The sequence below is a fragment of the Pimephales promelas genome, chromosome 10 (genome assembly GCF_988280905.1).
Source record: "Pimephales promelas chromosome 10, fPimPro1.hap1.1, whole genome shotgun sequence".
Lineage (NCBI taxonomy): Eukaryota > Metazoa > Chordata > Actinopteri > Cypriniformes > Leuciscidae > Pimephales > Pimephales promelas.
The window spans coordinates 37627799-37643348 of record NC_142778.1 but is presented as its reverse complement, the minus strand read 5'-3'; the positions used below and the strand labels follow the sequence as shown (position 1 = coordinate 37643348).

The window sequence follows — 15550 nt, the reverse complement described above, 5'->3', positions numbered from 1 at the left end:
AAAGTCGTGTTGAATGGATTACTTTATGAAAGTGGTAGTTGTCAAGATCTTGTTCATCTGTGCTCCGAAAATGAACAAAAGTCTTGGTTTTGAACGACATAAGGGTGAGAGATTAATGACCAACGTTAATTGTAGTTTTTGTGTGAACTAGCACTATCTAATTTCATTTTCAGCTAGGCTACTTGACTAGCCTGGATGCTTTCTCTTGGTTAGAAAAATAAACAAATATATCTACCAGGGAAACGTTTAAATATTTTTTAAAAGAGAGATAAATAATAACTTAAATTCTAAGTAAAACAAAATAAAGCAATCTCTTCCGTTATCGGACTTTTATTTTGAACGAGCAGCCGTTGGGTCTCGGAAGCGGAAGTGGAGTTCGTCCGTCGGGCTGCAGAACAGAACCAGTGTTGTTCGGGATGACAGCAAACGGACTGAAATGGGTTTTTGAACGCGGACGGAACATCATGAGCTCGTATATGATCCTGGTTCTGCTGCTGCTGGACATTTACTCCAAATGTGTGATCGGTAAGATGGGAAACAGTGTTTCGGTAACTCTATTAGTGCGGTGTTGTTCTGAAGAACCGTGTGTTTGGGACAGTACATTAGTGATGTCATGCGGTCCATGTAAATATTAGGGTTCATTCATATGACAATCACACTCAGAGGGCATTATGTTGTTGTATTTAAAGAGACGATTCAATCATGACATCAGCGAAGGACAGTAACAGAAGAAAATCAGTTTCCCCCATTCAGTAGGACTTAATAACATCATTTAATTATAAAAACTAAAAGAAGAAGAAAAATTAATAATACTATGTACAAAAAAATAAAATAAAACATAATATATGATTATTATTATTATTATATTTTACAGAAAAACCATAAAGTTGAATACCTCTCTCTCTCCTCAGGGTATCTGAGTTCTGCTCATGTTGGTCAGGATCCTCCGTTTACGGCTCAGCAGAACCCAGTGATGAGCAGCCCAGCGGCCCTGACCTCGTCCTCAGGTGAGACAAACACACACACTTCGTCAGGTGAGACTCTCACACTGCTGCTCGTCTGCATGAGAAACATCTGTTGTGTGTGTGTGTGTGTGTGTGTGCGCAGCGCCTCCAGTGCTGACGGAGAACTACACGGACAGGTGTCCCAGTGGAGGTCTGTGCACCAAACTGCCGTCCGACTGCATCACCTGCTCGTTCCATCACAACTGCACCTTCGGGCGACCGGCGAACTTCACCTGCAGGAGCCGACCCGGCGTTCACTGTGTGGTGAGAAACATCCACACCCGTCAGAACCAGTCTTCTGTTACTGTAAAGCGCTTTTCCACTACACAGTACCAGCTCGACTCGGCTCGGCTTTGTTTGGTTTCCGCTGTGTAAAAGTTGAAGCTGTTCCTGCTTTCGGGTACTTTTTTTAGTATCACCTCCGGCGAGGTTCTGAGCGAGCTGAGGCGATACTAAAATGTGATGTGAAACAATGCTGACTGCTGATTGGTCAGAGAGAATCGTTATCATTACACGCACAGGTTGGAGTATCCAGAATAACCCCGCTAGTTTTAAATAGTTTGGCCAGAGATATTAATATACTATTATGGCGACTCTGAAGAATACGCCGTGGTGTGGTGGCCGAAGAGAGGATCCTGCAAGAGCGTGATTGGGCAACGAGGAACAAAAGGCGTTGCTATGACGACCGGGTACCATTTGTGGTGGTACTGTCTGCAACGGAAAACGGAACGAAAAGCGAGCCGGTACTGGTCATGGAAAAGCGCCATATGTGTAACTATCTGTTGAGTAAAATAAAGTATTTAGCTGGTTCCCGAGTGTGTGTTCCAGAACAAGCGTAACACTGTGTGTGTGTGTGTGTTCCAGAACGAGCGTAACGAGCCTCAGCAGAACTTTTCGCTGGCGCTGCCGTGTCTCTTCTGCTGGCAGCTGGACTCGTCTCAGTACCGATGCTCGAACTCCACCAGCTGTCAGAACGTGTCCTGTCCGCGCACACGCTACAACTCCTCCTGTACCGTGCTGGAGCACGTGCACTGCCTGGGTACACACACACACTCTCTCACACACACACACACACACACATGTAATGGTTTTTATACTGCACAAACTGTATATTCTGCCTTACACTAACCCGACCCCTTAAAGGGTACATATCATGCTTTTAAATCATTCATTTTTACATATAAATCATACCGTTGTGGTCTGCAATGCTTGGGTCTGAATTCCTCATTATTAAAGCTCCACAAGCCCCTTTTCTGATGTGCGTCTGTGAGCGACCCGTTTCAAAGCGGCCCCTTTAAATAAAAAGGAGATGCGTCACACCCCGCCCGCTCTCCAGGTCCATGAGTTCACAGTCAGTTCAACTCCCCACGTTCGGCCATTATTGTAGTTTGATTAGAGATATACGATTATATAAGATACCTTCAAAGAACATTTGTATTCACACGTTAATAAAATGTCAACAACAGAAGACTTGTCCATCAAGCCTTACATATTCGAGCCAGAGCGAGCGAGTCGATAAAGACGACGACGAACCTGCAGAACAACCACTTCTTCATATGGATGTATTGGTATATGCGAGTTAACTGTTTTGTGTTATTAGTGAAAGTCGACTATTTCTCTTGTTAAAACGAGCACACTGACAAGATAACTGACTACGGTCTGATCTTACCACAAACATCTGTATTGATAATATGATACGTTTCGAAAAGCAGCTAAATGAGCATTGATGAAACTCAAGAACAATAATACTGCAGACGTGTAACGTTACTTCAAAACAAAAACAAAGAAAGACAAAGGTACTGCTAAACCATGACCACCATGTGTTTAAGAAAGTAAAGTACTTTATTTTTATTAACGATATTTACAGCTTATCGAAATGCTCTGTTCGTCGTCTCCAAAGATAGAAGGAATTTACCTCTCATTCAGACGAAGTCGATCGGCAAACCCTTCTTTATACTAGCGGAGGTTGTTGAAGTGGGAATCCTTGAAGTGCTTCAGGTCACTAACGTACATCCAACAACCGAACATTTTGACTTGCCCTCTCGTAACTTCTGCATCATTGAGCTCGGACTACAAAATCGGAGCGAGAAATAATAATGGCGGATTGCTCGAAGTGTTGGACCGGTAGTCGATGTCTTTATTTGGCAGATCCGCTGCAAATACGGTGACGCTGTAGTTAAAAAAAACGTCATAGAAAACAGAAAAATCTGAACAGGTTGAAAAATATGATGAAATATAAACAAAGCACCTGAAGAGAATAATTTAATCTTTTCTGTACTTATAAACTCTCCAAATATACAACAAAATGCATTTAAGGGCTAAAAAAGTGGATTTTGCATGATATGTCCCCTTTAACGTGGACACACACAAACTGATACTGATACACTCAGACTGGTGTGTGTGTGTTGTGCGCAGGGAAGCGAGTGTTTCAGAAGCGTGTGTTCTGTAACTGGACTGGAGGATATAAGTGGTCCACGGCTCTCGCCCTCAGGTGAGTCACTTCACACTCGTTTATTCCTTGATTCAGTGTAGTCGGTGTTAGTATGATGGACAGGGGGCCTTTGATGAACGTGTGTGTGTGTAGCATCACTCTGGGCGGCTTCGGTGCGGACCGCTTCTATCTGGGTCAGTGGAGGGAAGGTCTGGGGAAACTCTTCAGCTTCGGTGGTCTGGGCATCTGGACCCTCATCGACGTTCTGCTGATCGGGGTCGGGTACGTGGGGCCGGCCGACGGGTCACTCTACATCTGAGGCTGTTCTCGACTCTCTCACACACACACACACACACACACACACATGGTTCCTGACGCTGTTACTGCAACTCCTACTTCCCAGATTTACCCGATTCGCACGCGTCGCCATCCAAACTCCCACTGTGGCAGATTCCCATCTGCTCTGAGTGTGTGTTCCTGCCTTCAGCTGCTCGTCACACACACATACACACACACTCACTCACTGTCTCTCACACACACTCCTCTGGGCCGAGGATGCAGAAGATGGTCAAATATGTACAATATGTATCTAAACTCATGTGTGTCGGTGCATGTGTAAATATAAGTGTAAATATGAGTGATTCTCTGTGCTGGATGTTGATTTGTGAATAAACACGGTTAGGTTGATGATTCTCACCTGTGTTCGGTTTGTGTAACAATCTTCCTCTCAGATTCAAGATAAAACACTCCCTGTGAGTCAAGTCATCACTGTCATTCTACATTTGATAGATTAGAAGAATTGCGAACTTTTCTGAAATGTTGTGCAAATATGCAAATGAGGAGTTGGCTAATTAAATATGCACTTATTTCCATAAAAAAAAAAAACAGTTTGATTTTTAGTTTGGTTTTTCCAGAGTAGGTTCTGGATATAAATCAGAAAATACTGTCAAACAGATGCAAAACATACATTTTCTCCAGGTTTGTAGGAATGAAATATTGTAGAATGATTTATGAAGAATCTAGATATGAATAAGAGTGTGTAAAGCTGCAGAAGTGGAGATCTGTGACTCAAAGACGCGGACGCTAATAGATCAAGAGCAATAAAATACACAGTTAAATGTGTGTGTGGATGTGTTCTGTCTAAGAGTGTGATAGAGGAATTGAGCAGAGCAAGAAAACCACATGTTTCCTGGAATCGCTGTTTCTGATTGGTCGATGGTGTCATTCATTGATGCTTTTGGCTGATGCGTTATCCACCACGACTTTCATTGCTGGTAAGGTCCATGTTTACTCAGTCCATGCACGACCTTTGACACCAAACTTCTGTTTGAGCTACACAGATTTCACATTTGCACTTATGTAGACTGTTTTGTTAGAAACACGGGACGTCACTACAGGGCTACTTTCAAAATTAAATATTTATTAAATATTATATAAATATTAAATATTAAAGTAGTTACACCCTTAACAAAAAGCACCTGTTCATCTTCTCTGCTAAGTGTCTTTATTTGTTATTTAATGCATCTGTGTGTTTACATGTTTTCTAATCTAGCAGGTAAAACTTTAACTCAAACTGCAAAACTTGTCTTGTTTTTCAGTACAAGCTTAATTTAAAAATGATATTTGTATATCATCTAGTATTTTTGCGGATTTAACACTCACTGTTAGAGGTTTATAGTATCACTATCAGCACCAGTTCTAGTTAAACCATGCCAAACATTTGTGGAATGTAAAAAAATGTCCTTTTTTCCTCTTTGAATAATCATTTTTGAGAACATGATGTTTTTAGATCTATTGAAATCCAGTTCCAGTCTGAACAAACATCTTTCTTTCTCTCAGGAACAGAATCCTCATCGTGACCGATGTAAGTGCTTCTTTCTTCTCTTCATATTTTGACCCACATTTGTGTTGTTTGTTCGTTACATCAGAGCTTCTGCTTCCTCTTTATAAAGCACGAATACTGTGACTACATACTGCCGACTTCTTACTAAACAGCAGAACAATATGTTAGATATTAAAAGGGATCATGCAAATTCTGACATCAGTCTCTTTTGTTTCATGTCCACAGCACATTGTGCATTCTGAAGAAATTAATAGGCTAATGTATTAATAAGAGCAATACACATTCACAGCAACAAAAACGAACATGAATCATCCCATAAATGTTGTTTCTTATGCTCAACTAGCATTAAAAAGCCTATTTATTTTCAGGCCTGGCCAGCCAATGCGCATGTGCCGTTTTAAGCGCGATCTCAGAACACGTCGACATCCAATCAGCAACCGACAGATAGAAACAAATCCCCGCCCAATTTTATTTTCTTTAGCGATAATCCCATAGACATAATATATACATATCTATGTATTTATTATGTCTATGGATAATCCGTTTCACCGAACATGACCGTTATTTTCCCGCGTAATTCGGCGACTTTTAAACTTTAATTTTTCCCGCGCTGCTTCAAGGTTTATTTGACTGAAACGCTTGTAGATATTTTACATTGTAAGAATGATACTCTACAGCAGTGCAAGATGAAGAGTTTTGCGAGGAAGCACACAGGTAGGGAGTTCCTTTATAAAAAAAAATAGACAGTGTTTATTACTACTATAGCCTATAGTGGTTTTCAAGTTGAATTTTGTGTAATGGATTTGTATATGACTTTAAAATGACTAGTTTAAAGTATAAGCTACAAAATGAGACAAAAGAGCTGGAAGAGATATGATGTGTAGCCTAATGTGTGTTGGAGGAAGGAGAGGGTTCTGGAAAGTGACTTTATAATTGAATAGAAAGGGGAGTGTGTGCATGTAGGAGTGTATTACATTGGCATTTGGCAACATATTAGTTATGACTATATGAGCCATGCACAGAATTCAGAAAATGGCTTGGCAGCATCATTGCTAAAGTTGGAGGCTGCATATAATTGTACAAATCACTACAAGAGTTAAATGATACAGGCTTTCTACAGAAGCCATTACTGAGATGGATTCATTTGTGATGTGGAAACCATGAGATGGATTTAATGCTCAATAGACAATCTGGCCAAAAGATGTTGTTGCCAATTTAATTGGAGATCCAGATATTTCATTCTACCAGAAAATGAACTATAATTGACTATGCTTATTGAGCCCAGTATGATGCAGATAAAAGCCCTCATTTACTGATATTAATGCAAATTATTGTAGAATACTATCTGTAGCTACATTATCAAGGCGCATATTAAGCATACAAACATCCTTTTTGAAGAGACTCCTTTCAGGTAAAATCCGGTTCAGGTCTGAACTCAGATGACCTGCAGAATTTCATCTGACTGAAATAAACTGAAATATACTGTGCTTTCCTGTGGAGATCAGGCAGTTGCTTAGAAACATTACCACGTCATGCTGTGTAAAATAAAACTATCTTTGAGGAAACAGGACCAAATGGTAACCTTTACCGCAGATTCGGCTGCAATCTAGTGAAGTCAAACCATCCGTTCTGATGGATTTTACATCACATTACTATTAGAAGAGCAATGCAGCTGGCCTTCTCCTAGAGACCAGGCATTATCTGCATCTCAACAGGGGTAAACAACAGCATTCATAGAGGAAACGCTTCTGAATCTGGTAGTGTTTGTTTAATATCAAACTCTAGGCACAAATTAATTTGACACTTGGTAATATGACTGATGCGAACGCAATATTTAGCCTAGTGTTTGTTCAAAGTGTTAGGCTGTAAATGACACGACTGTTAATGTATTTACATAACCGTCACTATCATTTGTCCTCCATCAGTCATGCTTATTGTCGGGTCTATGCAGTTCATTGTAAAATTAAGCCTTTATATGCATTGCATTACTTGTATGATCTCATGAATAATTGTAACCAGTTATATATATAAAAAAAATCATTGAACACTGCATTAAAACACAACAAACCAAGTTGGCGCAAGAAATCCTAACTTTGCTTGCAATTATTCATTAATGCATTATACAGTCAGACCAAAAATTATTCAGACACCAGATATTTGATATTTTTTTCACTAGTTTGTGCAGGACACTATAGTTAATTTATGTAAGTGAGGAGAGCAAAATAAAGTAAAGGACCCAAAAATTCTTCATACAATGGACTAAATATTATTCCGGCTGATCTTTTCTTCAGTGTGTTTTCTGTAAGTGCTAATGCTCTTTTTACACACACACACACACTTAACATAAAGCATTGCTTGGTCACTGTTTGAGCTAAACTGGTATTTTTTAATTGTGTAGTTAAATTTAACAGCTGACAGATACTCAACATAATTCACGTGTGAGAGTCCAACAGAAGAATGGACAAAACCAGTCAAATACCCAGTTCTGCTCATATTTTATTACCATTTTCTATCTAAACTATAGCAAATAAACTGTGATAATGTCTGAACGTTTTGGCTTGACTGTAACATGCATTAAATCTGAATGGGAAAGCAGTAGAGAACCCCTGATTTACATGAAAAGCGAACACTACAGCGAATTGAAATGCAAAACAAAACCGCCAGAAGCAAGAGAATATTGGATCCAAAGAAATGAACAATACCCCAGATAGCTGCGATTGTAGTGATTTATTTGTACAGTACGGAAGCAGACTGTGCGATGCCTTCACTCAGATGAAGGCAGATACGAGGCATTAGTGCTCAGGACAGAAACCTCAAACACTCTTTCACTGCGAGGAAGCTGAGAGGACTCGAACCCAAGAACAGAAAAAAAAGATCCATAAATCACTAAAATGAGAAGCACGTTTAAAGGCAGAAACAAAACAGAAGTTAAAGCAAATATATTCCTTCAGGGATTTCCAGCGCCGGGGTGTGTGTGTGGGGGGGGTTATCCCAGGAGATTACGCCACGGCATCATCAGAAAAGGCAAATGGTGGTGTTGCCGAGATCAGAACCAACACCGGGAAAAAATACGGAGACGATTTTTAAAACTTAAATACTTTCAGAACGGCTTCCCTTTGTCGTGATGCCATCATTCAATGAGGAAATCAGTTAAATTAAGATGTATAAAACGTTAACAAAAATAGCATATAGAAAAAGGTTTTACAAAAGTCCTACAGAGATGCGTTGAGTTGAGAGAGTGCGAGTCGACGACGGGAGTCTTCAGGTTTGCGTGGACGCAGATTTCCCGGGTCCAGGACAGTGGAAGCCTCGAGTCCCGTCTGGACCTCTCGGGAGCCGGACTACTCCCAGGGGAAGCCCGTCGGCGTTCTGGATCTTCCGGCCGAGCATCGGGCTTCCCACCGGGCTACTCTCCTGGCTCGCCACTTGCTTGCGCCGCTGGACCCACGGGCTTCCCGACGGCGTCAAGCTGCTATCCGAGGAATAGTCCGCCCAACGCCGGCCCGGTTCCGGACTCAAACGACCCTCGCTAGCTAACGGAGACTTCCCGGAGTGGTGCGTTTTCCGTTGGGAACACGGGCTTGCGCGTGGGCTGCTCCACGGACTCGAGCGTGGCGAAACAACCGGGCTGAGATGATTCGGACCGGCACTTGTCGGACTGAGCTTGTTGCAGGACCGCGACTTGCGTGATAAACGAGGCGATGTAGGATTGCTTTCCGTTTCCGAAGAGCTAGCGGCAGAGTCGTCACCTCCAAGATACTGAAGCTCTCGCACGCGACTGTTGAGCGAGCGACTTTTACGCAGGCCGCCTTCATCGCGTTGCCGGTCTTTCTGGACCTTTTTCTTCGGAGGTTTGGTGCCGATCAAAACCACTTTCATCCCTCCGTCTACGGCGAACGCCTCGTGGGCTTTCATCGCCGCCTCCACTTCTTCAAACTCTACGATTGCGCACTCTTCCATTCCCAGTTGGGAATAGCGCCCGCTCAGCTTCTTCAGATCCGCCGGCAAGTCCTTCCCGGGTTTGAGGACCCGCACCGAGGCGATCGGCCCGTAGTTTCCAAACGCCTTCAGAAGAAGCTCCATGAGCCGCTCCTGTTGGGTCGGGCCTCCGTTAGCGGCGTCTCCTCCGAATGCTACGTCCAGCTCCGGCCAACGCTTCAGTTCGCTGAGCAACAGCATCCGACTCGGTAAAGACTCACTGGCGAAAACCGGCACGGTTGACCTGCGCCGCACTTTCCGACCCTCTTCGTTCAGCTCCAGCAGGTTTGAGTGACGCAAGGCGTACGCCGTGGTTCTCCAGTCCCGCGTCAAGTGCTTGACCTGAGAGAGAGAACATGTTACAAGTCACCCTTATTTATTGGGGCTTTCAATAAATAATTGCCTCATTTAGTATGCACAGTTCTATGACTATGCAAATGAGCCCCACCTCCACTCACGATCACACGTTGATCTGATTGGTTACAAGGTGGTTTGTGACGTCAGAAACACCAGCGATTTCAAAGCGTGTTTTTGAGACTGTCTTTGGTTCACTGCAGTTTCAGCAATGCCGTCCACTTATCAACTTACACACGGTGTGTGTTAAAGCGGATTAAACACAACATATACACACATAAACTACATTAAACGCTGGATTTACACCACAGGGGGACTTTAATATTTCCATAGACCCTATTCACGCTTGCATGGTTCTCGCAAATTCTATGGTGGTGAACGTAAAAACAACAAATCGGTGTTCGCACTTGCCCTTATAGCAAAATAAAAAAATCCCTGATAGCGTTTCTATGACTTAAAATAAAGAGATTGATTATATTGGTCAGATGTCGTCACTTCTTTTTAGCAAAAAAATTATGTTCTATTAATTTAAAATAAAATTATGTCCAGCACAAATATCTAAATATTCTTAACTCAAGATGCATTTACTGGAGAAGCAGAATGACTGAAGATATGTCTCGTTTACTGAAAAATGCATCAAGTTTGTGCTCAAAACAAGAACAAATATCTGCCAAAGGGGTCAGAAAATAATCTCGTTTCCATTTCCACTCCATTGGCAGATTTGTTCTTGTTTTAAACACAAACTCACTTCATTTCTTCCGGTAAACAAGATCATCATTCTGCTTCTCCAGTAAATACATCTTGAGTTAAGAATGTTTAGACATTTGTGCTGGAAAACAAGACAGACACACGGTCAACTTTGAGACCAACGTAAGAAAACAAAGTATAGTGTTTAACATGAAGCCTCAAATGTCCATCTAACATTTAAAAGAAAATGTCAGACGGACTTCAAGGTTTTTGCATTTTGAGTCAGTATCAATACAATACCTGTGAAAAAATGATAAATAAACGTGAGAAAATGCTCCATTCATCCACATGCGGTTCTTGATCGTTGGCCGTTCAGTGTTAATGTCTATGTTTCATGATGTCACTGCACCTCAGAATACAGGATTAAATAAGGTTTAGCGTTTTTAACCATCAGATTGTGCGTCAAATCAGTGAAAGCAGCATGAGATGCAATATAATTCAGTGCCTAATTACTTTCAAGGACCATCAAAAGCATTTTCAACTGTGCTAACATTATTTCTCTTTAAAGCAGGAACGTTTTGAAAAGCCTGTTCCTTTTTTAACAGCCCAACAAAACCATCATTTCCTTTGTGTTATTCCCATTCAGTTTCTTTAAAGGTGTTTCAACACACTTCAATGCAGAGATCTGAGTCATGAGTCAAACCAGCCCGCTCACGGATGAATCACAAACTCAGATTTGACAACAAGCTCACTTAAACAGTTTGACAAGGAAATCCCAACAAGCACTGAGAACGACAATCCAATCGGAAACGATATAAATCTGCTGCTTCAGTCACGGATTATCAAGCACAGAAACGACATACTGTGAGATTTACACAAATAGTAATAGTTTAAGTGTGTATTTGGAGATTACGTCATTGGCAACGCTTCATCGGTCCCTGCTGAACTCTGGCCAAGATTTTCGTTTCCATGGTAACGGTGGCTTCTGATTGGCGGATCTCTCGTCAGGGTTACGGGTAGATCAATTCTTCCATTAATCTGGCTATTACACAATTTTATAAAAATGCTGAAATCACACTGAAATTACCAAAGCTGAAATCTCACTAACTATGCTCTTTTTTTTGGTTAATGTACATTTTGTGTACATGAACCAAATTTTGAACAGATATGATTAATAGTTTTTAGGTCACGAGTTCTTTAAAGTCGCCCTGTGGTGTAAATCCAGCGTTTAATGTTGTCTATGTGGTGTGTTTAATCTGCTTTAACACACACCATGTGTAAGTTGATAAGTGGACAGCATTGCTGAGTATTTCCTCCTTAAAGCAACACTAAGTAAGATTTTTTTACCTTAAAATAATGTTCCCAAAATCGTTTCAGTGGTTCATTAAGTCGTAACAGGGTGAAAGGCACTTCTGGATTCGCTTTGCAGTTCAGTATCTGCTATAACCACGCTATGTAAGATTGCCAGATCGGGTCGCGTTTCTGTAGTTCTATTGAGGCATAACAAAACTACAAATTTGACTTGCTACGTCAAGCGTTACAATAGGCTTTATTTACTGTAGTTTTCTTAGTCTGTGGACATCGTTCATTTCAAAGCCAGTGCTGGATAAACAGCGACGGTAGGCTAAATTATTTACGACAGCGGGAATGGACAATTTCGCTTCCAACCTGTAGGGCGGCCGCAGAGGGAAAGTTACTTGGTGTTGCTTTAAAACTGCAGTGAACCAAAGACAGTCTCAAAAACACGGTGTGAAATCAGTGTTTCTGACGTCACAAACCTTGTAACTACGGTTGGGTATCGAGAATCGAGTATCGATTGGAACCGAGACTAACTTTTCGTTTTTCCCGGAATCGTTCAAAAGTTAAAATTTCGATTCCTAGTTTCGATATTCACAGTCCGCCGAGCGGAAGAAGAAACCGCTTAACAACACCAACGAAGAAGCGTCTACCGGAAGTGTTGGCATAACCGCGCGAGTCGAACATTACGTCGGCGATCCAAAGTGTGGCTTCGCTTTTCTAAAAATAACGAAATCTCGGCAAAATGCAAAATTTGTGACAAAAGGAGTATTTCCTTCAGAAAGGACGTTGGTTTGCAAGGTTAGCTAAACTTTTTTGACCCTGCCTCTTAAAAGAATCGCAATCGAGAATCGTTAGGAACCGGAATCGAAACAAGGAATCGGGATCAGAATCGTTCAAATTCAAACGATACCCAACCCTACTTGTAACCAATCAGATCAACGTGTGATCGTCAACCAGTGAGTGAGTGAGTGGAGGCGGGGCTCATTTGCATATTCACAGACCCACGCACACTAAATGAAGCAAGTTACATTGAAGATTTAAGGCATAAATTTGGTGCGTTTCAGGGATAGAATGACTGTTTACACGGGGACTTTAAGATCTGGATCGTACCTTCTTGAAGGAGGTGAGCAGCTTCACGCTGACGAAGCCCAGCTTGTTGCGCCGCACGTGTTTGAGCAGGAACGCGTCGTGCTCCAGATTCTCATCCGACAGATAAAACTCGATCTGCAGCACCAGTTTGTGGATCAGCTCCGGGTCCGGAGGCTGCCAGCTCTCCTCCTCCAGCTCGCCACCGCTGGTCCCGGCGCCACTGACACACACACACACACACACACACACACACAGAGAGAGAGACAGACGTCCATCATCATCAGCAGCAGCAGGGAGCCCGTCTGTTTCCCATCATCCTCCCTCAAATCTCGCTTTCCCCCACAATCCAACAGCCTGTGCAAAAACACGAGCATCACAAGTCGCTGCCCACGAGACCTCTCCATCTGAACGCTCAACACATGCTGACCGGAGAGGAAAACAACCCGGCGGTCAGGTTAGCTTTCCATCGGCCGCGAGTAACCTTCAGATTCACTGATGAGTCACCCGCACGCTCCTGAAGAGACACTCGAGCGGGCGGGAAACCCTTCAAACTCAGAAAGAGGCGTCATGACTCGCCCACGGACGCCGAGGGACAATAGCGCATCACACACACACACAACGGCTCCATAGGTCACGTGGGAGACGCTTAATTGAGGGTCGGCGTTTGCGGCGGTCACCGAGTGCATTCGTGATCTAGACCAGGGCTTAAGGAATTTAAATAGATTAAAAAATAATTACGTATTAAAATAAATAGAACCAGAGAGGCATAATGACGAGCTCAGAGAAAAACAGTAAATACAAAGAGGGAGAGTATACAATAAAAAAGTGCGTTTAGCGTGACTGACACCGATCTGGTCACTGGACTGGACCGTCCTGGAAAACCAGTGGAACCAGTGCAGCGACAGGTCTGGTGCCATTCCTCCCGGCAGGCCAATCTGGGCTCCGTATAAGAATACGAGGCACGCATTCCATTAAAGGGATAGTGCACCCACAAATGAGCAATTAGTAACATTACAGTTCAACCAGTGGAGTCGAAAGTTGCAATGCCGGTGCGGTCTCTGGAGGGACAGAAAGCTCTCAGACTTCATCAGAAATATCTTCATTTGTGTCCTGAAGATGAACGACGGTCTCAATGGTCTCGGATCGACATGAGGGAGAGTGATTACTGAGAGTTTTAATTTTTGGGTGAACCATCCCTTTAATTAAATCCTCCTCTGTGGCCCCCAGGAGTGTGTGGGCCCTCCGAATCCTCCGACCTTTCACCTCCTGAGCGACAGGTGTCAATCACACAGGCACACACTTTAACACATATTCTCACACACTCACTGAATCAGAATTAGAAAGACACTTTTATGGGGTCAAGCATTGTGAGCGTGTCTATTTATAGTCCTACAAGTGCAGCTGGTGCGTGTATGGGTGTGTGTGTGTGTGTGTACGTGGATGAAAGGATGAAATCAACAAGAAGTCAGTTCCTCAAACACATGACAGGTCTCGTTTTAAACATGGACAACTCTCTCTCTCTCTGTGTGTGTGTGTGTGTGTCAGTACCTGGACTTGTCGTGTCTGAGCTCGTCCTCGCTGCCGCTGCCCGTGAGGAGCTCGATGTTCCCGCATGACGCGTCCTCCTCCTCGGGCTCCTGGAGCTCCTCGTCCTCCGCGGCCTGGATCGCCACAGTGATGGTCACCGGAGCGCTGATCTCCCGCAGGTGCGCGTCGACGCTCATGATCGCGGGCGTGAACGCGTCCTTCGCGGGGGAACTGACAGCGACGCGGTACGGCGAGCACAAACTCCCCAGGCGCGTGTGCAGACCACAGACGGCCGAAACAACGCGCTCCACCGCCGAGCGGAGCGTCAGAAATCTGCGCGGCGGCGCGGCGCGGTCAGAGGAGGAGGAAGAAGCGACGCGTTCAGGCTCGTCTTGAGCTGCTACTTCCTCATATGTAAGAGGCTTTGTGTGTTTGAATCGAGCTCTGGGATTGGGCCATGACGCCTCCCCAACCCACCAGCAAAACCGGAGCCAAGAGGGCGGCAGCAGGAACGCGACGCAGCGCAGGAACGCGTTGAGAACGGCGGACATGTCTTCGCTTCTCTTTCGCATTACTTTACAGAGGCCGCGAGCGCCTTATTGACACGTTTATATCAATAAACAATGATCACGTGGGGGCAATTAGGGAAACGAGTGAGCACACTGGTCCAGTGTCACTGAACAGACCCACTTTAGGCGTGCAAATTGGATAATAGGCTTTACAGCAGCGGATTTACTGTTAGGAAGGACGAATGAAACGTCCTAGCGTCAAACACATGAAATGTGAAATTAATTTGAGTAAATAAATTAAGAAAAAAGTCCAAAATCCCATTTTATTGTTTTAAAATTAATATAACATATAAACACACACACATACATAGGCAATATATATATATATATATATATATATATATATACACACACACAGGCCTGTCCACTCGAGTTAAGGTGACTGTGTGACGTCACGCGTGCTGTGAGTCATTCCCGTGATTGATGTTCTGCGCTTCAGTCGGGAGTCCGGTGATGACGTCACGGTCGTGTCCCGCATACTAATGACTATGATGATGATGATACTGCAGTGTGCACCGCACTAAAGCACAGAGACGGAGACGCAGGTGCTTTTCTTCTTCTTTATATGAGCTTTTACTGGGAAATTGGTGCATTATGGTATGGAGAGATCTGTGTCATCTCATCTACTGATCCTGCATCAGTCTCGGCTCTCTCTGAGCTCCTGACCCGTGTGGTCCATCAGGCTCTCTGTGATCGGTTCACGCACACTAGATAAAGAAGCCATGCTGACGTCATCAGCGCGTTATGAGCGTGCATGTGTTTATTGTCC

At 43.4% G+C, this 15550-nt stretch overlaps 2 protein-coding genes across 2 annotated transcripts; one reads left to right on the top strand and one right to left on the bottom strand.

The window, feature by feature from the left end:
- Positions 1–348: 348 nt before the first annotated feature.
- On the top strand, positions 349–4131 carry tm2d3 (TM2 domain containing 3). The gene is made up of 6 exons (XM_039675865.2): positions 349–525; positions 912–1007; positions 1108–1268; positions 1869–2043; positions 3420–3495; positions 3589–4131. Exons 1-6 carry the CDS (start codon positions 417–419, stop codon positions 3752–3754), a joined length of 783 nt encoding a protein of 260 aa, XP_039531799.2. The 5' UTR covers positions 349–416; the 3' UTR covers positions 3755–4131.
- Positions 4132–7990: 3859 nt separating this feature from the next.
- On the bottom strand, positions 7991–15044 carry larp6a (La ribonucleoprotein 6, translational regulator a). Its single transcript, XM_039675860.2, has 3 exons — positions 14234–15044; positions 12707–12905; positions 7991–9598 (listed from the first exon to the last, which is right to left on the bottom strand). Exons 1-3 carry the CDS (start codon positions 14782–14784, stop codon positions 8540–8542), a joined length of 1809 nt encoding a protein of 602 aa, XP_039531794.1. The 5' UTR covers positions 14785–15044; the 3' UTR covers positions 7991–8539.
- Positions 15045–15550: the final 506 nt, after the last annotated feature.

Bases quoted from the DNA above. Each gene is read 5' to 3' on its own strand.
- tm2d3 (XM_039675865.2), top strand. From the start codon at position 417: ATGACAGCAAACGGACTGAAATGGGTTTTTGAACGCGGACGGAACATC. The intron at 1,269-1,868 runs GTGAGAAACATC...TGTGTGTTCCAG, and splicing joins GACCCGGCGTTCACTGTGTG to AACGAGCGTAACGAGCCTCA. The intron at 3,496-3,588 runs GTGAGTCACTTC...GTGTGTGTGTAG, and splicing joins TCCACGGCTCTCGCCCTCAG to CATCACTCTGGGCGGCTTCG.
- larp6a (XM_039675860.2), bottom strand. From the start codon at position 14,784: ATGCGAAAGAGAAGCGAAGACATGTCCGCCGTTCTCAACGCGTTCCTG. The intron at 12,906-14,233 runs GTACTGACACAC...TGTGTGTGTCAG, and splicing joins CTCAGACACGACAAGTCCAG to TGGCGCCGGGACCAGCGGTG. The intron at 9,599-12,706 runs GTACGATCCAGA...TCTCTCTCTCAG, and splicing joins TGCTCACCTCCTTCAAGAAG to GTCAAGCACTTGACGCGGGA.